This window comes from Physella acuta, unplaced genomic scaffold (assembly GCF_028476545.2).
Source record: "Physella acuta isolate Inbredline_101_S28 unplaced genomic scaffold, ASM2847654v3 ptg000628l, whole genome shotgun sequence".
In the NCBI taxonomy this organism is placed as follows: Eukaryota; Metazoa; Mollusca; class Gastropoda; family Physidae; genus Physella; species Physella acuta.
In genome coordinates this window covers 130332-155386 of record NW_026732147.1, presented here as the reverse complement: position 1 = coordinate 155386, position 25055 = coordinate 130332, and the positions used below count along the sequence as shown (strand labels likewise).

Below are 25055 nucleotides of genomic sequence, written 5' to 3'. Positions count from 1 at the left end.
TAGTCATGTAACTCTATTGTAAATAAAACATGTAAAATACTGAAAAAAATTAATAAAAAACGTTTTAATAACTAACCAATGATTTTACTAACCCTGCTCTTGATTTACGCTACGACAGAGCTATTTTTAGCTAACATAAGGAAATTGCGCTAAAATTGTCACTAGACTTTTTAATTACCTTGTTTTTTTCAAAATTAATCGGACTTCAATTAAGTCATGTCTAATGACACGTGATAGCTTGTGTGGGGTTGAATACATTACTTAAAGTTAGCGCAAAGATGCAAAGCTAAAAATTATCCTCATTGCAATGTTAAGATTGATTTATAATTTGTTAGGGCAAATAATGTCTACGAATAGAAAATTTTAAATTGGCGTCAAAGACTTGAATTCGAGCACTGACAAAATTTTTTTTGGGTCTTTACTCTGTATTTATCCCTCGTTCCATCTATTACTTAAAAAAATTTAAATACATTTTACGAGGTACTTTACACTGAAAAATTAAGAAATAGATCGACTCTTGATCTATATGATGAGCGCATTTTTTTTTTCAATTATTTTTTTTTTAATATTTTAACTAGTTTCAGAGTGTGAAGCAATTTTCAATGGAAAGAAAAGTTTTATAAGTATAATTTTCAGCAGGTATATACAGCATTAATAGAAATCAAAAGGTCATGTTGGGTTCATGATCCCGATATATTAGTAGACCATTTGCTTGGGTTTCCTTCCTTACTTGCTTACAACAGAGATACTACTTTTATAAACTTTGACTAGATATCACGGATTTATGACCCACTGGAAAAGCAGACTGACCCCATTATGAAGACCGAGGAGAATGATCAACTTTACGACCACCCATCTCCACTCAAACAACTCCACAAAAAGTTGACTTTTGTGGACCTTTCCCTCCCCCTCCGGGTGTACCTCTTAAGAGCCAGCGAAATGACGTCGAAATTTAAATGGCGGTTATTTCTAACTGACATAGTTTTGAGTTCAAGGATAACTGAACTGTTGCAACATTTAAACTTCGTGTTAATAATTAATGATTGATAATCCTTGATATAGCAGAAAGTAATTATTATGTGAAGTAAAAATTAAATTTCAATTAGGCTAAAACTTTAACAATGCAAGAAAAAATTATTGGGGTTAATGAAAGCAACAGGTTCATTAAATAAACAGTAAATAATAAGCAGTGTTTCTTCCAGACTTTTTTCTCCGGGGGGGGGGGGGGCACTTGAAATTTTCGGGGGGGGGGGGGGGCGGTAGACTTTCTTCGGGGGGGGGGGGCGGATACTGTTAAAAGTATTTTCTATATAAATTATATAAATTTTATTTCGTTCGGGGGGGGGGGGGGGGAGGGCGGTAGAGATAATCAGGGGAAGTAGCTAAGTGAAGAAGAGTGGTGGGGGGGAGGCGGGGGTTGACAGGCAACTCAAAAGCTTGTGTAATAATTATAATATACCAAAGAAGAAATACACTTTAATTTGTGCAAAGAGATTGTTCTGTCACTACATGATACATTCAATATGTGATTTAAACATGGAAAAATCAGCTGGACTCAATTAGTGGAGTTACACTACACCATTTTTTCTTTAATAGAAATTCACGTATTTTGATCAACAAATCAACTTAATAATGTAGTCTTTGTCATGTTGTGCTTAAGTTACTTTTGTCTGCATCTTTTTTTCTGGCAAACTTATTAACACTGTTCTTATCTCTAAAGTTAAAGAGTAGTCTAGTTGTCAAGCACTGATGCCAATATGGCGGCACTTTAAATATTCGTGTTGTGTGACAGTACTGAAAACTGATGTACTCGTTTTTTAAGCATTAAGCAATTAACATGTATGTATATGCGTATTTATAAATTATCGTTATTTTTAGATTTGTATTTGTACAATTACTAGTAGATAGTAATCCTATTAAAATTATAATATTAGTCTTTTAATTTTAAAAAAATATTTCGACTTCTGCAGAGTCAGAGTATCTGTCTAAGTATTAAGTATAGTAGTAAGTAGACTACAGTACTAAGTAGCCTATTTTTTAAAACTATATTTTCATTTCTACAAAAAAGAAATAAATAAAAATGATAATCTAGATCTAGGACTAGGGGTCGTCCATAAATGATGTCACACTCCTAGGGGGGGGGGGTCCATAATTTTGTGATGGTGTGTGATGAGGGGGAGAGGAGGGGGGTTCAGATGGTGTGACGTCAATATTTTGCATTATAATAAAGCAATGTTAGAAAACGAGTTTTAGCAGTTATTTCGCATTTTAGATAGCGTTTTTAATAATTGTAATAGGAATTGATCAAAATATCGATGTTTTAAGCAAAATTCAACAGCAATTTTGAGGGGGGTTGTAGGCTGAGGTGTGACGTCATTTTAGGGGGGAGGTCTGGCTTTTTGTGATGAAGTGTGACGGAGGGGAGGGGGAGAGGTAAAAATCGTCAAAAAAGCGGTACGTCATTTATGGATGACAACTTAGCAAAAAAAAAAAAATTCCAATTTTTGTTGCATTTTATCAAACAGTAAGCCTAATAGATTTTTATAATTTATAACCAACTATTAATACTCAGTACAGTAAAAAAAAGTTCCCTTTTCAAACCTGATGGTCTATAGACTATAGGGCAAGTGAAGTAGAGTTCACTTGTTTCTGTGACCTTGGCATATGAAGAGATAGTGTGGTCATCACTATGCCCAGCCGCCTTTACTTTCCCTAACGTGAGTTAGGTACCCATCAGAGTTGGATGGACTCAGGGACGGTCTACTGACTAAAAAGCTGGATTTGAACTCGAGACTTACGGGTTAGCAGTCCAGCTCTCTATTGCTAGACCACTCTGTCCCACACTCATTGCAGTAAAAAAAAAAAAAAAAAAAAAAAAAAAAAAAAAAAAAAACAAGAAAGAAAAACTAAGAAAGAATTCCATATACCTTTCTAACTAATAGGCCCTAAGCTAATTCTTGCTTGGATGAACCACAGCATGGTGTTTCATTAATTATTATAGTGAAGTTGTGTAAAAAAAATAGACCTCCTAGTGATTATTGTAAATTTTTTATAGTCTTTCATCTCTTTGTATAAGTAAATCTATACCTTTACACTGTCTCTAACAGTTAGAAGAAGTTATAACAATGCCACATGGTGACTCATCTTCATGGAAAAATTAGCAGATGAAAAAGAAAAGGAATGTAGTCAAATTCTAGAATCAAGGTAGCTGACAAGTTTTTATTTACATTAAGTAAAGATGTGTTTATTCCTATCATTATACATTACATATAAGCCTACTAATTTAAATTCTGACTTTCTTGTTTTAGAATTGAAAATTTATAAAAAAAAATTGTCACTTGAAAGATATAGAGCTGGAAGAAGAGAAAAATGAAAAAAAATGAGCTGAAAGAGCATTTTAAATACAACCTCAAACTGTTGGTAGACAGAAAAAGAGAACTAGAAAAATATGATGTCTCCTTTTCAGGTAAACTATAAGCCTAGCATAAAAAAATGTCTACAATAGAGTTTAGAGTCAACATACTTCATGGTCTAGCGGAATGTGCATGTGACCTCAGATTTCAAGAGTTCCTAACCCAGGCTCGATACCATAGATCATCCTTCAACCAAACTAACCCCCCCCCACCCATCCACACACACCTATTATGCTCAGTGGGAGGAGGCAAAAGCCTTTGGATGTCCACAGGACTAGTGGTTGGCAACTTTCTTATCATATTGCCCCCTACTTAGTATAGAGCATTGCTTCATCCATTTATATATCATTACCGGTATATAAGAGAGAAATTGAATCAGTTGTATAAAATGTCTATGTAGATTAAAAAGAGACTAATTAATGTAATAATTAAACTGCATGTTCCTATGCATTTTTTATCAATTCAGTGATTTTATGTAGCCTTTCAAATTATATATGAAGAAAATTACTAGAGTTAAAAAATTAAACTAGACTTGTTATTTATTTAGAGATTCGTATGACGCTGAATGAAAAGAATGCTGAGATCAGTGAGCTGAAGATTTATCTTGATGACTTGAAAAACGTCATCAAGAGGGAGGAAAAGACCAAAGATGAGCTTCAAGCTAATTACCATAGACGGCTGAGAGAGAAGCAACCTGAAGTTGATCATTATAAGAGGTAAAACCATTTGGGTAGTTGCTAAGAATTGTAATTTTTAATATTTAAAATACTGTTCTATCAATCACACAGGAATTATTTTTTACAACAATCTTTTGGGAAAAGTAGTTTTTTTATTTAATACAATATCATATGTTGCATTTTACAAAATCTAAAATGAATTTGTATTCTGGACAAACATATTTTTTAAAAGATCAACTGGGGTCGGCGTGGTCGAGTCAGTAAAGCTCATGGATGCTAAACCAAAAAGTCTCGAGTTTGAATCCTCGGGCAGATGAGGCTCGTTAGCTTGGGACAGCCACTCTTCTAAGAGAGACAACTCCAAAATCAAACAACTGCTGCCTTGTAGACGTAGTTTGTTCTTGGTTGGACAAAGGCTATGGAAGCAAATCCAAAAAGAAAAGCAGACTGAAATCGGTGTCAATGGCCTCAATAGCGCATAAACTGTATTCTTATTGTGTTAGAGGGGGATCCCTTTCAACACTAAAAATTAAGAACGAAGAAGAAAAAAGATCAACTGTACTTGATTAAATATACAAAATTACTATGAAATCTGTATATATTGATTTTGTCTTGTAAAAAATTTCACAGCTGTAAAGACAAAGAGTTGCTTGATGAAAGAAAAAAAGTATGAAGAATTCAGGAGAAATTTATAGAGACAACTGACCAATGTACAAAATGAACTGGACATTCAGAAAAGGGAATTAACCAAAGGTAGGAAACTTATTTTGTATAAATTATGCACGTATCTATCCTGAACAAAATTTTACCATATAGTTAAAATGTGAAATTTTAACTTCTTTACGACATAGCTAACTTTGATTTATAAATCTCCTTTATTATAAAGAATTGTTTTTACATGCACCATAATACTGCTAACTTGATCTACTATTTCCTGATATATATCAACAGATTTTGAGGACAATTTGAAAAAACGAGAGCATGAATTCAAACTACAAGTTGATGAGTTAAACACAAAAGCTTTGGAACATGAACTGAAAGTTAACATAAGTTTACCTTCCCTAACTTTTTTTTAATCCAGATTCTTTATTTTAAAAAAAAGAAAGTCGTAAAAAAAGATTTAGAATCTTAATATTATATTAATTTCAAATAACTGAGCTCCTTCTGTCTAGGGTACCCAAAGTATTAAAATTAATATTTTACACATTGCATAATAATTTGAGTGCTGTAAATTTTATATTCACCAATTGTTCCATCTGAGAGGACTAGATGTGTTTTGTATTTCTCTTGATAAAAATACTAGAGAAAGAGCTGGAGTTGTCCAGCGAATGTAATGATAAGACAACAGCTATAGTGGAGGTGGCGGAGGACACACAGAGGCATCTGGAGAAACTGGTCAAGAAGAGGGAGTGGGAGCTGGCTGATTCTGTGGCCATGAAAGATGCAGAGTAGGGATAGTTAAATGGCTGTAGCTAGATATTTCTGTAGCCACACAATAGGCTGTAGCTAGATATTTCTGTGGCAATGAAATAGGCAGTTAAATGGCTGAAGCTAGATATTTTTGTAGCCATGGAGTAAGCATAGTTCAATGGCTGTAGCTAGATATTTCTGTAGCCATGGAGTAAGCATAGTTAAATGGCTGTAGCTAGATATTTCTGTAGCTTAAATGGCTGTAGATACATATTTTAGTAGCCACAGAGGGGGAAGTACACAGATATTTCTATGGCCATGAAGATATTTCTGCTGATATTGAAATAGGAGAGTTAAATGGTTTAAGTTTCTGGCTAACAGAGAATTGTTTTTTTGGCTTGAAAAAAAATGACCACTGGGTCTAAAAAAATAGGACAGACTGTAACCCAGCTATATATTTTTTTTAAATAACTGTTTTAAAAACAATTCACTATTTCAATTTTACTTACAATTCATTAGAAAAATTTTTGAAAGTAGATTCAAATAAAATACAATTGTTTAAAACTTTCTAAAATTTCAGATTTAAAAAAACAAACTTTTTTCAGCTGAAAACTCATCGAAAAAACTTCAGGAAGACTTCCAAAGAAAGTAAGTAACTAATTATTTCTTCAATTGAAATAAATTTGTTTTCTTAAATTGTTAATTTTGTTAATCCAAAAATAAATTTAAAACCACATTTATAAATTTATCAAAATTTATTTCTACTGCACTGTCTTTTGTGTCATCAAAATCTTTCAAGTTTTAAGATCTTTTTTAGATTTACCGAAATGGACAGAATAGCAATGGACAAGGATGACACGCTAGAACGAGTTAAAAATGGGTATCATGAGAAGGAAGGATCGCTGCAGGCAACTGTACAAGATCTTCAATCAAAGCTAGAGGACTGCCTGATCAGGGAAAGACAACTCCAGTGGGCTAATCAAGATGCCATGAAAGAGAAAGAAATCCAAATTGAAAAGTGAGAAGTTACAATTTTGTTTGGTTTAGATATTTTTCTAAACAGGAAGAGTTATTTTTATTGTGTGTAGGTTTACAAGAATATTATCTCTTTTATCTTTCATGAGAAAGGGAATTTAAAAATTATTTGAGGTAGAAAGATTAAATTCAGATGTCGTTATAAATAGATTGAATGTTTGAACTGTGAAGTCGTTGTGACATTGTTTCTGGTGTTTTGCCATCTTTTTACACCTTCTGTCAAAAACTCCTTCATTTCGTTTTTTAAGCAAGGGTATCTTAAGTTAAATTTGTTATTTGATTAATGTTTATGCTGATTTTGTTAAAAAAACAAAACAAGTGACAACATAATGTTGAACATGTTCAGCTTAAAGGAAGATATCCAAAGCACAAAAGCGAGGTGGGACCGTCACGTGGCAGAAATCTCACATAATCATGTGACCCAAGACTTGGAGCTAAACACAGCTCTAGAAGAACAGAGGAGGTTAAAACTTGAGCTGGATCAAAGAAAAGAAGACTTAGAGAGGTGGGAGCTTGCACGATTTGATTTTTTACCATTTTTATAATAAATCCCGAATAGTCAATGTCAATTTACTTAAGGTAAATTTATTCAAAATACTTTAATTTTTAATTTTATTTTCATTAATATATCATTCTTTTTTTAATAAAAAAAAAACATCTACGTTTCCTGCCTTTGCAAGAACTGTGCTAGTTTTTAAGTGCATTATTAATTCTGATTTGCAAAACGTAGCGTCCAATGATAAAAAATTGAGCTACGCTCATATATAGGTGTTGTTTATGACGTTGCAGGTACAAGAGAGAAAAAAGGAAAAGGGGAAGACAAGATTCTTTTGTGCCTCAAGCAAAGCGAGCTAAACAAGGGAAGAAAAATTTTAAACAAGGGAAGAATGATTTCAAACAAGGGAAGAAAGACTTTAAACAAGAGAAGAAAGATTTTAAGAAGGGACATAAGCAATAAAGAGGGGAGACAAATAAAAAACACCAGAAAGAAAATAGATTTAGTGGAGCTTCTGGAAATAAAAAAAGTAAATTCTCAGTCAAGTTTCAACTATCTATCTATCTAACTATCTATCTATCTATCTATCTATCTATCTATCTATCTATCTATCTATCTATCTATCTATCTATCTATCTATCTATCTATCTATCTATCTATCTATCTATCTATGTATCTGACAAGAACGCTCTAGAGAAAACACAAGCAAATTAAAAACATGCATAGTAATTCGAAAAACGAAGTATGACGTCATATAGTGGAAAATAATATCAAGCCGTAGAGTGCACACAGTAATATGACGTCATTGATTCTCGAGTAAACATTGAATAAAAAGGCAATTTTGTCTAATCTAAGTGGTATGCGTGAAGAGTTTCTTTCATACAATTCTTCGGATAGGGGCGAAGCCCCACCCCCGCGTAAGAACGTCTGAGCCCACCCCCCTCTCCCCAACTCAAAAGAAATTTCTTCATCGATACTCTATAATAAAATGACCGCCTAATTATTGTGTCTAATCTAAAAAGTGGTTTCCTTGCAATTTCTTTAATGCAATTCTTCGGGTAGTGGCTAAGCGCAACACCAGTGTTTCTTTCAGACTTTTTCCTCCCCGGAGGGGGGAACTTTTTTAATATAAAAAGTGTTTAGCGTGCAGTTTTTTTTTCAAGCATCTCTTCCGGTAGGGGTGAAGCCCCGCCCAGATTCTTCCTTTAGTTTGTATGATCTACAAATGCGACCAGTGTTTCTTTCAGACTTTTTCCTCCCCGGTGAGGGGTGGGGGTACTTAAAATTTTCGGGGGCGGGGTACAATTTTCTGGGAGGGGGCGGACACCGGAAAAAGTATATAATTATATTTAGTTGAATGGGACGGTAGACATGTTTTGGAGTGTGTGTGTGTAGGGGGAGGGAGGGGGGCGAAGCCCCCTCCTCCCAAGTAGAGTTGCCTGAAAGAAACTCTAAATGCGACTTTTGTCATGAATGAGATTAGGTGCATGGTTTAGGCATATGCCTATGACTATATTTTGTATAAATTAAAGTACCGAGAAAATAGACAGCACTATCAACCTAGCGCCCGTTGTACCTTTCCTCAACGGGCCATTTTTCTCGTCCTATTATATTCATCCTTTCAAATTTGGAATGATTTTCTGTTAACGTATATTATTTTACGCTATTTCCAATTTCTGAATATATATCTTCTACTGGACCGATTTCTTCATAACTTTTCACGTAGGTCTAGACTAGATAACAATTCATTGTGACATAAAAATTGGCTGAATTAGATGTTTAATTAACTTTTTAAAAATTAATCAGTGTTTTATTAATAAAGCACTAATGGTCCGCTCTATTATACACAGAGGCGTATCCAGGTTTTCGTTGTAGGGGGAGCGAAAAGATAAAAAAAAGGCGCCGAATTTTTAATACGTTCTCTATACGTGTATTATATATATATATATATATATATATATATATATATATATATATATATATATATATATATATATATATATATATATATTACTAGCTTTATGTCATTGCTTCGCTATGATGTAAAATAAATTGAAAGTAGCACTCTGAAGAAATAAGAAAAAAAACACAATGTAGGCCGACAAAAAAAATTGTATCAATCTAAACAAAATATATATATATATATATATATATATATATATATATATATATATATATATATATACACTACAACCAAAAACAATGAACGTAACACAATCTGTTTTGTAATTCGTGTAAAAAAAATTCTTACATAATAATTCCTGGGAAATTATTTAAGACAAGTGAAATAGGGGAAATAATCACTATCTTAATATAAATATGTATATATCTACACGTTTAATTATAAATGTCAAAACAAATAAATAATTACTTAAGAATATAATGAAATCGTTTAACACTATTCGTGTTTACAACATGTTTTTGTCTATAATCAGAATTTAAGATATCGTCATCATAAATGCTAAAGTATTACAGCATAGTGAAAGTTTTTAAAATCAGAGTTGGTATAAAAACACTCTTTTCGATATAATAATAAAACATTCGGAATAACAGCCTGCATTTAACTAAATAACGGTGTTTAGTTCAAATCATATATTTTAATTAACTACTGCTTCTTTGTGTTCTTAATCACTATATTGATCATTACCTTTTTATTGGTAATTGCAAACGACAATATTCCCAGAGTTTTACGTTTAAAAAGCTAATTTTCAGGCGGCATGGTACTTTGGTACATCATTACGCGTTTTTCTACATGTACTTAACAGATCAGTTCGGGGTGGGTTTGGGGGGGGGGGGTTCAACTTCATTCACCACAGTCCGTTCACTTTAGGTCAATTAATCCAACCCAGTGTATACCTAGGTGTGACATTAATGTCGCTCTACACAATTGTGGTGGTGAGGTGTGTAGGGGGGGGGGGGGGAGATAACCAACTCAGAGTGAACATAGCATCAGTTTTTAGATGACTGTTCTTAACATACATATATATTACACAAAAATATATTACACAAATATATATTACAGAAATAGATTTAAATAAGTAGCAGTGGTATTATGACAATATTTTTTTTTACAGAGGGGTCCATGGGGGAGGGGTTGTAACTGTTTCATATAATTTGTAATCGTAATCACTATCGCCCAAACTGTAAGAATACTACTACTTCATCGTGATGGCGTTGTCGACCTTGTCAAAATTTCCCCACCACTACGCAGTTTGCTCATAAGTAAATTTAAATAGAGGTGCCACATCAGTTGTATTTGTTTCTGTATTGTAATTTTTTTTTTAAATTAATCACACGATTCAAACTGTATATATAAAGTAATTATGTGTGAAGTTTTATGTATAACTTTTTCTAATTCAATTATTCGTAAGCAAATACATTATACAGTTGCCTTAAACTTAACACCCCTATTGCCAAGTGGTACTACCACAGAGGTTTTTTGAATATTGCAATGCATCGTATTGGTTATTTTTAGAATGGCAAACTGATGCAGCTGTTAATTCGTGTTGTAAACGTAGACACTACTAGACTAGTACAATAATGCTTAATTGCTGCATGAAAAGAAATCTTGTGATTTCCATAGATGTGCCGACCAAAAATATTTTTTTAACAAATATCATTGTTTAAAACTTTTAAAAAGTTTCCAAAAAGGCGCCACTTTGCTGAAAATGCGGCCGCTCCCCCTGCTCCCCCCCCCCCCTGCGTACGCTACTGATTATACAGATTGTGTATGTTCATTTGAAGCCAATTCTTTTTTTCCTATGCCATTCTATTCTATATAAAAAATGTAATATACGAAAGTTCAGGGGAGATTACTCACGCTTTATTTTAATTACGTCGTCGTCTTTGTTAATTAAAAATAATTGGTTTAAAAACTGAGTTGAGTTCGTTTTACGTGTTGATTCTCAACAAGCTGAAAACAAAAACTGTTCTGTGTCTCTCATAATGATTTCCTTTTGTGGTTTTCATCACGTCATCATTTGTTTTTAGAATTCTTCACATCTGTTTAAAAAGTTAAAGCACATGAGCGTATAAGAGAGGATATTGTTGTCTGGTCTATGTTTAACATGAGATTAAAATACAACGTACATATGATTTTGTCTGCATTCTTACTGGTATATATTAAATAATCGATACAGATAATTTAAATTTTAAAAATTTCCAGTTTTTAAAAAAAAACAAAACAAAATAATTCGTTGTTCTAATTTTAGAAACCCGTGCCAAAAGTGGTTTATTTTTAAAATTTTAAAATATATAAATGTGTACAATAAAATTCCGTCTTCTCCCCTTACACCGAAGCTCGGCTATTTTGGCGCACCGGCGTTCGTACAAGCTTCTATTTAGTTCGCAACGTCTGTTTGTGGGAGCGATTTCGTTCAAGCTTTCCAGATACATCCCACTTCGGTGACAATAAAAGTCTATCTATTTTGTAACTTAATTAAATGTTTAATAGGGCATTAAAAATAATTAAACGGGTTCGATACCAAGGGAGATAACTAAATTAAATCACCCGGTTGATTACTATATTCAATAAAAGAAGGGGAGATAGTAGCTAGACACAATCACCCTAACAGTCTGGTGATATGTGGTTCACGAGAATGTTAACAATTGTAGAGCCGGTCGATATAATGAAAGCAATTAAGGGCAGATAATTAAGTTTTTAAACGATTTGAAACTAAGGGGAGGTAAAATTATTTAGAACTTTTTGTCGTCTTTTAAAATATGGTAACGGACGGCTGCTTTCACAGGACAGACAGACAATATTCTTTTAGATATCGCGTGCTACTGATGGTGTTTTAAGGCAATTGATTTTAGTCGTGCCGACGTCATAAATTAGGAATCACTAAAAAGCTGAAAATAAAACAAATATTAAAAACCTTTATAGCAACAAGCTTTCTTAAGTGCATTGAAAATAAGAAAATAAAACTAATTTGCGTTCTTTCATAAAAGCTTGTATCGCTAAAATATGTAAACGATTTCATGTGCGACTACTTTCCGTAGATATACATTTTCTTCAGGCATCTCTACCGTTTCTTCCCCTTTCACCTCCGAACGATATTGAAAAAAGCAATTCATAAAAAAATTATAGAAAAACCGGTATCCGCTATCCCCAACACCCCCCCCCCCTGTCACGCACACATATTCCCCACACCCTCCCTTGGACAGTTTTAAATGCCGCTCCCCGGAGATAAATATTTAAAAGAAAAACCGGGTCGCCTATTTGTAAAGAGAAGAGAGGTAAAAGTCACCAGAATTGCCCGTGTAACGGGTAACGATGGCTGGTCTATATTATATACTACTAAAACTCAAGTTTGTTTGAATATATTTTTTGTTTGTTTGTTTGGTTACAGGAGAGAATCTGCACTATGTGTAGAGCTGTAAAATACGTAATTAGGGAAAGAACAATGTTCTTTTTGACCAAACTGTCAATCAGAAATTAATTTAAAGAAGCTAATTAATTTATTGGTAGAATCTATGTTTATATACTAAACTATTTTAGACCTTAATTATTTTATATAAATCTTTGTTTGTTTAGCAACGGAATTGGCTAATTTGGGGTAAAATTTAATTTGAAATAATACTATGGCGTATTCGCGTAAATCAAGTTTCTTACGCAGAATCAAAGTACAATATAGACAAAGTACAATATAGACTAAATATCGTCTCTAACATAAAGAGCCTAGACAGCTTATAAATATATTTTAAAAATATAAAAACATTGTCTGACACTTGGCCGGACACTAGGCAGGTAAAGTAGAGTTTGGTAGGTGTATAGTTCACCTGTGCCATCAGCATATAAAGGGATAGTTTGGTCAGAACCATGCTCAGTCGAGATCTGTGTTTTAAAAGACAAAAACATGTCTGAGGTGATACGTCTTTTTGAATGTGGGGTAGGGTTTTTTACTTTCTCGTATACAGAGTATAAAGAAAGTATTGTAATCGTTCACAAAAAAAAAAACCGGGAGTGATCTTCCCTTAGTTTTCTCAAATATTCTTATATAAAACAACAGTCGGAAAATTTAGTTTTGCAATCTTGTCTGTGTGTCTCTGTGTGTTGTGTGTGTCTGTACTGTAAACACGATAACTTGAGTACCGTTACAACTAGGTTGATGAAATTTCATACATAAGTATTATATCAAATTTGTAGATCCGTAAAAAATTTTCAGCGATTTCCGATAACCGGAAGTGGAACTTTATCTATTTTTAATTTTTCAAAAGCCTATAACATAAGTACTATTTCATATAGATAAATGAAATTTCACATTTTAAGTAAAAGATCTAATTCACTGCCTTCTATAACATTTTGAGTAATCTCTGTTGACCGTAAATAGTAAGTTGTGCTATTTCTGATTTATCAAAAAACTCATGTGAATTTATAAAGTACTAATAATATTCCGCACGATTGTACACATTTTGTTAGGCGTTCAATTGGTATGCAATTATTTTTCTACGAGATTTTATTCTATTTTAAAAAGTTTAATTAATTAAAAAAGGATTTAAAAATATGTCTATATCCCGAGTTGCCATCTCTTGTTGTTTTATAAAAGAATATTTGAGAAACTTTAGGGGAGTTAACTCCCGGTTTATTTGTGATAATAAGTGACAATAGAGAGGGAGGGAAAAGTTAAAAATTATCAAATAAACATGACGTCATTTAAGAATTACCCTTGAAACACACGGTTATTCAAGAATACTGAGTAGTCTAGTTTAAAAAAGCAAACTTATTGGGGGTTTTCATAAAAAACAACACGAAACACATAACAGCCGTTTTTAAAAATCTTGTAAAAATATTTCTAATTTCATGTTAGAAAATATTAAGTAGAATGAAAGGGAAAAATTACATAACGACCACGAGAAACAACCATACACCATCACACACTTTTCCTTCCACACCTCCTCACATATTCTTTCCACACCTCCCCACATATTTTTTCCGATTGTTGGACCCTCCTCATTTTCAATACTTGTCCTCCAAACTTCCCCATACATTCCTTCCACACCTCCCCATTCCTTAACACACTAGTCCTTCCACACCTCCCCACACCTCCCCGCATATTCCTTATACATCTATAATTAAAACCAATGTACAAATGCACTTTCTACTTGTCCTTGTACTAAAAACGATATCCATTAATTTAAAAATCCATCTTAATCTTTGCATTAATCCGTTTTAATTTAAACCAATTGTCGTGGAGCGACCAAAATAGCGAGCGTCTTTTGTTGTCTTCTCACACTGTAAAGATTTAAAATTCAGCTCAAACTTAAACATAGGAGGCCATTATATTTTTGATGAAGTTGAGTTGTTTTTATCACAGGAAGGCTGAGGTTAGACAATGTACCACGTGGTGTGACGCCATTGTTCCCTGCTTGTTAGAAGCTCTGAAATGCTTTTTTCGCCATTTTCTTATGATCAATCCCTTATTTAATTTTTGCTTTTTTTAAAAATATTTTTTTAAAGAAATACTTTTGAGTGTTAACCCAAATCATTTGAAAAGAACTTGCCAACTAATTACATTTTAAATAATATTTTTCCAGACTACTACTCTCGCCTGCAAAAAAAAAAAAAAAAAAAAAGAAGACCTCGAGGCAGAATCTTCTCGACAAACTAAAGACCTAAAGGATTTTCTGGAAGGGGGCAAAATACACAGCCGAGTACAGGACAAAAACAAAGTTAATTGTTGAGGCCAGAGTAAAGAGGATGGAGTCTTTAATCTAAGGCTGGTATATCTCATCATTCAATTGGTAAACGCATATGTTTTACTGGCTATTACCAACAATGACAATTTTATTGCGTGTGCAAAATTTATTCCACAAATAAACAATGGCATCAGCAATGGCATTAGATAATCTTATTTGTTATGCTTGCATTGTTGCATTGATTTTACAAGCTTTTATTTAACTTGCTTCCTCGCACTAGTTTTTGTCTGTCGTGCTTGGCCCGTCACGGGTCGAAAATGGCGATGGAAATTTAAAACACTTCTACCGGGCCGAATTCTTTCAAGCTTGGCACGTGGGTCAAGACCCGATAACAATGCAATGTGAAGCATATTTGACTTTATTGGATGTTAATTCATTTTTAAAGAATTAGTTAAAATGATCTACAAAAAGTACGAAGTTTATCTCTCTATTATACGAATATTATTTGCGTTCATTTGGTGTTTAATTATTTTTATAAATGCATTTATTGTTGCATTGTATTTAAAAAAAATATAAAGTACTGAATTTAAAAAAAACGATTTAATAACAAGGTATTATATGAGTCTAATTATGCACTAAAAAGAAAATAAAACGATTTTCTTTAGGGGTAACCCTGGGTAATTTCATACACTACTTTTTTTAAAAAAAAATCTGTAAAAAATCTAAAATTAACACTACCACAATATAATATTGAGGGTATAACCAGACATGCATTACTTATATGATGGCAAACAAATGTAGAGATAATTCACAAAACAAAATACAATTTTTAAATATTTCACTTTTATTACAAAAAAAACATGGCAAGAGGGGAAATTTCACATTCATCGTGAACATTTAAAAATTCATATATTTGTAAAAATCATTTTTCCCCATGAAAACAATTTTGCGTGGGGGCAACCATCCTTCATCACTGGATGAAGAGAAAGCCTCCATTTCTTCCTCCTGAATTCAGCTCTCATTAGGAGGCCTTTTCAACCGCAGCTTTCATTGCCTTCTTGCCATAGGCTGACGTTATTCGATAATAATTGCTGACCATTCTGAAATGAGAACAAAATTAAATGTTAGAAAGTCTAATTACTAATGTGTGTATGGGGGCTGTTTAGCTATACATATTGCATAAATTTTAATAAATAGTATAGGTACAGTAAAAATAATACCAAACTATAGGGTATGGAATTGCCCCTCACCATGAGCGTGGAATTGCCCCATACCTACTATTGAGAAAAACATGCTTTCCTGTTTCAAATTAACGGCAAAATCTAGCATTATTAATTGTTACCATTAACATAAATGATTAAGCATTCATAACAAAATCAATAAATAATTGACAACAATTAAAAATAAGACAAAAGAAACTATTTTTAAAAAGTGCAGGGGTTGTACTTACGTAAGGATGTTTGAAGATAGATGCAGATAAAATTAAAATTCTTGCTCTGACTGTGGATGAACGCTTCACTAACAATAACAGAAAGTACAAAAAATGACCTGGAAATGAACAGGAAATAGTAACTTTTAAGTAAAACTAGACTTACCCGTCATACCTTGGATGACTGTGGGTTTCGGGGGTCATCCATAAATGACATCACGTCGGTGATTTATCATCACAAAATAACCAGACCCCACATTCAAAAAGACGTTTTTTTATCTTTTAAAAACACCGATTTCGGCTGAGCATGGGTCTGACCACACTATCCCTTCATATACTGACGTCACAGGTGACCTTTTAAAAGTTCTATTAATTTTAATGACACCGACTTCAAAATTTAGTCTTCATTCTCCAAAACAAATTTTAAAATGCTTTTCTGGCATAACTAGCCCTGGCCACCTATAGCACGTTTATATAACGTGAAAACCCGCCATTTTGCTCGTGGTAAACATGGCCTAAAAATGGTCGGAAGTCATGCGCCCGGTCCGAACGTCATTTTTGTTAGCAACCGACCACGCCTCCAAGTTAGCTACTATATCTAGATCTAGAACCTAGATAGATAAATCTCATGTATTCTCGAATTAGATGTTCATTGAAGCTAAACAAAGATTTATATAAAATAATTAAGGCCTGAAATAGATTCTAGACGTAGAATTTACATTAAGTCTAGATCTAGAATTTACGTAAAGTCTAGTGACCTAGATCTAGAATCTAGATCTAGATCTAGATTCATAACTTTTTCTTCCTTCGACAGCAGATCTGTAGATCTAGAGAAATGTATTGTATAATAAAATAAAAAGAAGTGTTAAAACTTTTATAATAGTGTTGAAACGTAATAAATACAGCAAACGGACGCGTTAAACTTTTGAATGGGCCACAAAGTCGATGATGGGATCTGCCATTTTATTGTACTAAAAAGTAAACAAATCAAGTGACGTCACTATTCAGTCAAGTTAAAGCCATTGTTTGAAAACTTTAAAATTAATGTGGTTAATCTACCTATGAATAAATCAATAAATTAAGTAACGTCTTTAAATAAATTTGTGATTAACAGTCTGTCTGAAAACAAAAATTGTTCTCTACCTACATACTATTTTACAGCTCTCCACATAGCGCAGATCCTCTACAGTAGTCAATCAGACAAACAAACAAAAAAAAAACAAAAAAAAATAAATATTCAAACATGTAAACAAACTTAAGTTTTAGTAGTATAGATATTGACTCCCTATTAAAGTAGAGAGTATTCAGTATATAGTGTGTGGAATTACCCCGTGTGTGGAATTACCCCAGCTTACCTATATATTTATGAACCACTATTTAAGTAACTAAAAAGTGAGGGGGCACACACACACGCGCGCGCACAAACACTAACACACAAGCACACCACCATACACTTTAATATACAAAACAGCATACACAACATTATACACAAAATACACATTAACATCTACTTCAACATACATAACAACATTCACAACACAAAAAAACAACATACAAAATCATTTTCAACATAACCACCCAGCGTTCATTTTCTCATAATTTTCTGCAATTTGTAAGTGTCGCAGAATGTGTGACAGTGGAGTCACTCTGTCTTCAGCCATGTAGAGGTCAATCTCCAGCGAGAGTCATGACAATGTTGTCATTTTACGCATCACTGTATCGGCCTATTATTATCCCTCTTTATCGTTTCACCGCTAACAATACGCACGGCCTGCGAAAGTAATCGAGTATCTTTTATCAACACAATTTTTTAAAGTAATCGACTACCACCGCCCCGCGATGCCGCCTGACCGCCCGGCGCTAATATTTGTCCTGACGGATACAAGACAGGAAGTGATTTAAAAGACAGCAGACGGGAATGGATCAAACAATACCGCTGGGCGTCTTGTGCCAGATCTTCTTGGTGGTGTTTCTTTCTGTAGCTTACAAACTCATATGCCAGGCTGGCTTACATGTGATGTTAGAGGTTTGAAATTTGTGGCGATTTTTTCCACTGTTCTAAATCTTACTCCTAATTTGATTTTGTGCTTAGATGTTATTTTAAGCATAGTGCCTACTACAAAAACAAAGTGTACTTCGTATACATTTTGTTAAACTGTAGCTCTTTTTTAAAATAGATCACTACTGTCATGGAAAAGACTTTCCAGAAAATGTATGATCTAGAGATAAAACAACTTTAATTTTCTTTTTGTCATGACTAAAGGCTATTGACAATGGTAACAACGTACAGTTTGTGAAATTTTTAGTAACTTTTTGTATTTGCATCTCACTCTAACATTGTAACTTACCATGTCTTTTTTCCCGTCATTATTTTAAAATTTATCGAATAATTATAGTTGACAGTTGTACATAGAGAGTACTAGGGGCTTACCGCATTCATAACAAAACTAGATCGTAATAACTTCGTTTTATTTTAATGCGTTTAAACATTTTAAAATCGATTAAAATTGTCTAGAAAAGAGGTACAGACGCCTCGACATGTACGTACCCCGAATTCTTGAGTTCAACTCGCGAGTTCAGAAATTCAACCAACTCTCGATAATGCGATTGAAAAATCCCCTCATTCTTACGACCGTTCAATACATTCTCAGATGTACTCTATTAACAACTCTATTGTACCTGCCGTTATGAACCGTCAGGCCAGTATGTATATTTTTACTAGTATAAATGTGTGCCCTCAGTATTCGGTTGTTGTATAACGGTAGTAAACATAAAATACAACTATTTTTACAACCTTTTTACAAGCTTTTATTTAACTCACTTCCTCTGTCGTCAGTTTGTCGTCAGTCTGTCGTCAGTCTGTCTGTCTAGATCGAAACGCCGGAGCAAAAATTCGGACACTTCTAACTGACAGATACGGTTCGTAATTGGTACGTGGATCAAGTCATGAAGACAATGCATTATGACATCAAATTTGACTTAATTGGATGCCTAACTAATTTTTTATGAATTAAATAAAATTTGGACCGAATTAGTAGACAGTTCTATCCACACGCGTCATGACGGCCGTGTTGGGCTCTACGTCAAAAGCGCGTCATCACGTTCAATCGGCGCGCGAAGTCGGGTCAGCAGTCTAGTTCTTTACCATAATATTTTACAGAAACTTTAGCTATAAACTTGACAATCGTTTTTAGTCATGTAACTATTGTAAATAAAACATGTAAAGTACTGAAAACAAATTCATGAAAAAACGTTTTAATAACAAGCTTTTATGTAATAATGCACTAAAAAGTAGAAAATAAATTATACACTACTATATAAATAATTATAAAGAAAAGCGTGGGTCTCTTCCTAAATATTAGACACTACTATTTAAATTACTATAAAGAAAAGCGTGGGTCACTTTAGTATCTATTGGATACCTTTACTAATATTTAGGAAGAGACCCACGCTTTTCTTTATAGTAATTTAAATAGTAGTATCTAATATTTAGGAAGAGACCCACGCTTTTCTTTATAGTTATTTAAATAGTATATAGTGTATAAATAGTATATTGTGTATAATTTATATTCTACTTTTTAGTGCATTATTACATAAAAGCTTGTTATTAAAATGTTTTCTTATGAATTTTTTATTTAAATAATTTCCTCGTCCATCTGTCGTCAGTCTGTCGTCAGTTAGTCTAGGTCGAAACGCCCGAGCGAAATTGCAGGCACTTCTAACTGACAGATACGGTTCGTAGTTGGTACGTGGGTCAAGACACAAAGATAATGCAACATGACATTAAATTTGACTTAATTAATTGATTATTTTTTATGAATTAATTAAATTTTTTTCTTAATTAGTAGGCTGTCTCATCAAACTATTCTTAGTCATGCAACTCTATTTTAAATTTTTTTAAATTAAAGTACTGAAAAAAAAATTCATAAAATATTTTTTATAAAAAACGATTTAATAACAAGCTTTTATGTGATAATTCACAAAAAAGTAGAAAATAAATTATAGACTACTATTTAAATAAGTATAAAGAAAAGCGTGGGTCACTTTAGTATCTATTGGATACCTTTACTAATATTTAGGAAGAGACCCACGCTTTTCTTTATAGTAATTTAAATAGTAGTCTATAATTTATTTTCTACTTTTTAGAGCATTATTATGTAAAAGCTTATTATTAAAACGTTTTTTATGAATTTTTTTAGTACTTTACATATTTTATTTACAATAGAGTTACATGACTAAAAACCATTGCGCACCTATTGAACGTAATGACGCCATATTGAACGTGATGACGCGTGTCTAATAGCGCGGAATTGTTTGATGAGACAGCCTACTAATTTGGACAAAATTTTAATTAATTCATAAAAAATTAATTAGTCAACCAATTAAGTCAAATTTAATGTCATAATGCATTGTCTTCATGTCTTGACACACGTAAAAAGCATTATTACATAAAAGCTTTTTATTAAAACGTTTTTTATGAATTGTTTTACACATGTGTACCCAAGAATTCAAAAAAATAGGGAGTTTCTATTTTGATTTTTAGAATGTGTGCTTCACATAAAGAGTAATGTGATCTAGTTTGTACTTTATGCGAGTCTCTAAAATTATACGGCTCGTGATTATCTCGTGCTTTCTCATTAAATCATGAGAGGTTGGCAAGACGAGTCGAAGCATGCGTAATTAGCATGCCTTAAAACCGGTGTTTAGACCGCCAGTCGTCATAAAATATAACGACAGAATTATCTTAAAGTTCAATTAAAACTTTTACAAGAAAATATTTTTAAATGCAACAAACATAAGATTTCCTGATCGAAAAAATGTTTTTGCTATTATAGCTAAAGAAAGTGTTTAGTTGTGTTTTGTCAAAAGCCCGTTATTTCACACTACTAAATAAGTTGAGCAGCAGCAGTTCCGTCATGTAGCAGCAGTAGATCCGATATGTATTTCCGACATTTAGTTCCGACATGTAGGAGCAGCAGTTCCGTCATTTAACATCAGTAGTTCCGACATATAGTTCATCACGGTCAAGACAGGCGAACGTTGTCAGCACTTTGGGCAGCCACCTTTACTTTTCCTAAAATTGTTTAGGAACCCATTAGAGCGGTGTGGACTAAGAAACGTTCTACTGACTTGAACTCGGATTCGAACTCGAGACTTTCGGGATAACAGCCTAGATTTCTACCACTTAGGCTACCCCGTCCCATTTTGCTAATACTTTGCTAATTATTACAGTTTTATTTTTCTCGAAGCTTTATTAAATCGATATTTTTTCTGTCTAATTGGATATAAATATATAAATATATACCAGGCATACTGCCAAGCTTCGCTTAGGTTTTTAAAAGCGTGTTTTTCGGTAGTGATTCTAATTACATTGCCAATGTGTTTTCTTAGAACCATAAAAGTAAACACCACTTGCCGTACATTTATTACCATCGCATTGTTTTATTGTAAGTTATGGAGTAGAATCTATTTATGTGACTTATATTTTTATGCTGGAAAGGCTCTCTCTGGTCGAGGGCGCCTAGGAAAACGTGTTGTTCGTTGGTGATTATAATGTTGTGGTTGTGTTGTGGTTGTGTTGTGGTTGTGTTGCGTTTGTGTTGTGGTTGTGTTGTAGTTGTGTTGTGGTTGTGTTCTGGTTGTGTTGTGGTTGTGTTGTGGTTGTGTTGTGTTGTGGTTGTGTTGTGGTTGTGTTGTGGTTATGTTGTGGTTGTGTTGTGGTTGTGTTGTGAATGTGTTGTGGTTGTGTTGTGGTTGTGTTTTGTTTGTTTCGTTTTGTCCCAAGTTGGTACATCTATAATAATAGTTTCGCTGTCTGTGTATGTATGTATCTATCTATCTGACAAGAACGCTCTGTCTGACAAGAACGCTCTAGAGAAAACATAAGCAAAAATTCTATCTGACAAGAACGCTATAGAGAAAACACAAGGAAATTAAAAACCTGCATAGTAATTCGAAAAACGAAGTATGACGTCGCCACATTTAGCACAGAGTCAAGCCGGAGAGTGCACACAGTAATATGACGTCATTGATTATCGAGTAAACATTGAATACAAAGGCAATTTTGTCTAATCTAAGTGGTTTGCGTGAAGAGTTTCTTTCATACAATTCTTCGGGTAGGGGCGAAGCCCCATCCCCGCGTAAGAACGTCTGAGCCCCCCCCCCCCCTCCCCAACTCAAAAGAAATTTCCTCATCGATACTCTATAATAAAATTACCGCCTAATTAATGTGTCTAATCTAAAAAGTGGTTTTCTTGCAATTTCTTTAATGCAATTCTTCGCGTAGTGGCTATGCGCGACACCAGTGTTTCTTTCAGACTTTTTCTAAATAAACAAACAAACAAACAGACAGACACACATACATACAGTCAAAGCTCGAAGTTGTCCAAAGCGCGCATTCGCCAATATTGCCTCCCACTGACCGGTCAATGTCCGAAAATTTACTTGATTTCGGTCTTTGGCCAGCCAATTTGCGGACTGGCTATGGTGGACTGGCCAAAGTCCAAATCAGAAGATTATATGGCTAGGGACGACCGGCCTAAGTCAGAATTAGAAGATAATCAGCAGATTTTGGTTTTTTTTTATACCGTAAGGATCATAAAATTAAGTATTCATTGATTATTAATTAAAGTAAATGACAGAAATATTCAAATTATTTTATGGTACTCGACGCTCATGACAACTGTAATGACGATGCAGGGATCACTGCGACCTCTGTCAACATCTGGTATACAAATGGGAACATTATCTCCCACTTCAGCTTATTTAACATTTGTATCTGATTTTCTTAGCATCTTTGCACCTTGAGTTTGCATGCTGGTATAGCTGCTGACCTGTTGCCCATGATTTCTTGTTTTTTACAACATAATCCTAATATATAAAAGACCATGTGCGCACTTCTCTCTCTCTGTCCGCAAAATATTTTCGCCGGATATCACATCAGAATCTTCAGCGATATATGGAGAATTTGATACGGATTTTTGTTGAAAATAATATGGTAGATATTTTAAATGTATAACTACAATTTATTTAAAGAAGAAAATTTAAAAAATAAGGCATATTCGAATGTAGAAAAACAGTTTTAACTATGCAACAGGAAATGTGTTTATAGTTGTGAAAAAGAACGCATAAAACAATGACGTCAATGGCCAAATGTTTACACAAAGTTCATGGCGTCATCTTCCAATTTTAGAATTTAAAGAAATGAACTATTTCATTCAAATTTGATTTAGATCTACGCACGCTATGAGATTTATATAATACAATCTTCTCGGCCTAAACTTATAAAATTTACTTTATCTATTTGGATTCTAGAGCTAGAGATTCTAGATCTAGACTAGATCTACGGAAAAACTAGACGCAGACGCTAAGATCTAGATTTAGACTATAATCTACTCTAGAATCTATTCCTATAATAATTTTTTTATTTTAAAAAACAAAAACAACATAACTGCCGGGTTTTTAACTAAATGTTTTACGTCTCTTAATTTTAAGTCTCTTAATCAGCGAGTGCATTGAGTAAGGTATTGTTACCGATGAAGAAATTAACAATTTCATTTAAATCTATAGATTTATACATAAAAACCTAATAAAAATAAATCACTTTAAAAACACGAAGAATACAATTGAATAGCCGAGTTTTTAACGGAATCATTTTAGTCACTTAATCAGTGTGTGCCTGTGTTATGTTAAATTTGTCGGATTTTTGGCTAATTAGTTATTTCTTTGCTTTGTCACAAATATTGTTCAGCGTGTAGTAAAGCACATTGCGTTTTACCAATAACTATTTTATAATTTTTTTCTCTCCTACAAGTACAGCATTTTAAAATATATAGGCCTATAATTCACTTGAAACGGGTACCGGGCTAGTCTAAAAGTAATGTCCCTTCCGTACTCTTCATCTGCTTTATTAGCTATTCAGCAAATTGCATGGAGATCGTTGCCACAGGATCCACAAGGGTCGTCCATAAATGACGTTACACTCGTAGCGGGAGGGGGGATCCGTAATTTTGTGACGGTGTGTGATGAGGGGGAGGGGGGGGGGGATCAGATGGTGCGAGTCAAACTTTTGCATTATAAAAAAGCAATGTTAGAAAACGAATTTTAGACGTCATTTTGCGTTTTAGAAAACTGTTTTAATAAATTGTAATAGGAATTGATTAAAACACTCTACTTTGACAGAGTTCAGACAAGATTTTGGGAACATATCGATGTTTAAAAAAAATTCAACTGCAATTTTGAGGGGGGGGGGGGGGGGTTGTAGGCTGAGGTGTGCAGAGGCGTAGCTACCCTAATAATCCAGCCTCCCCATCTCTATTTCAAACGATTTCCTTTAAGACTTTTTTGGTCTCCTTCACTTTCTCTTTCCCCGAGGACTTTACACCAGCACCTGCCTAGTGATGTTATTTACTGTCTTACTGATATTGTGCCCTAACCACAACCTTTCGTTGCTTTTATTTCATTCTCCATTGTCTGTAACCACCAAGCTCTTAGCCATACAGTTAAAGAGACTTCACATTTAGCTAAAGATCCAGATTGAATGTTTTGATAATGCATTTAAATTCAATGTGTACAATAAATCATAAATGTCTCTAATAAGTTGCTATTGTAGGTCACTTGTATGAACATATTCTAACAAACTTATAATCCAGCTATCTACCATACTATACTAGAGACTGTTCCAAAGATAGAACATAACAAGACTGGCCTAATCGGATTAGCTTCTGCTGCAAACTTCTTTTAAACACAGATGATGTTTATTATTTTCAGACATTACTAATCCTTTTTAAAAGGATAATGCATCTTAAATGGAATTTAATTGGCGTGAAGTAAAGTTTTAGGGAACGAAAATAATATATATATTTATATATATATATATATATATATATATATATATATATATATATATATATATATATATATATATATATATATATATATATATATATATATATTTA

At 33.4% G+C, this 25055-nt stretch overlaps 1 protein-coding gene across 1 annotated transcript; it reads left to right on the top strand.

Moving 5' to 3' along the window:
* The first annotated feature begins 1720 nt into the window (after positions 1 to 1720).
* On the top strand, positions 1721 to 14609 carry LOC131948186 (coiled-coil domain-containing protein 57). The gene is made up of 11 exons (XM_059309720.1): positions 1721 to 1839; positions 3108 to 3204; positions 3309 to 3466; positions 3961 to 4129; positions 4721 to 4843; positions 5042 to 5538; positions 6106 to 6148; positions 6318 to 6518; positions 6882 to 7040; positions 7325 to 7560; positions 14568 to 14609. The coding sequence occupies exons 6-10, from the start codon at positions 5532 to 5534 to the stop codon at positions 7491 to 7493; spliced, it is 579 nt and encodes a 192-aa protein (XP_059165703.1). The 5' UTR covers positions 1721 to 1839; positions 3108 to 3204; positions 3309 to 3466; positions 3961 to 4129; positions 4721 to 4843; positions 5042 to 5531; the 3' UTR covers positions 7494 to 7560; positions 14568 to 14609.
* Positions 14610 to 25055: the final 10446 nt, after the last annotated feature.

What these genes read in the sequence shown, in the direction of transcription:
- LOC131948186 (XM_059309720.1), top strand. An exon ending in AAAGAAATCCAAATTGAAAA is followed by an intron (nt 6,519 to 6,881) that starts GTGAGAAGTTAC and finishes GAACATGTTCAG; the next exon opens with CTTAAAGGAAGATATCCAAA. An exon ending in AGAAAAGAAGACTTAGAGAG is followed by an intron (nt 7,041 to 7,324) that starts GTGGGAGCTTGC and finishes ATGACGTTGCAG; the next exon opens with GTACAAGAGAGAAAAAAGGA.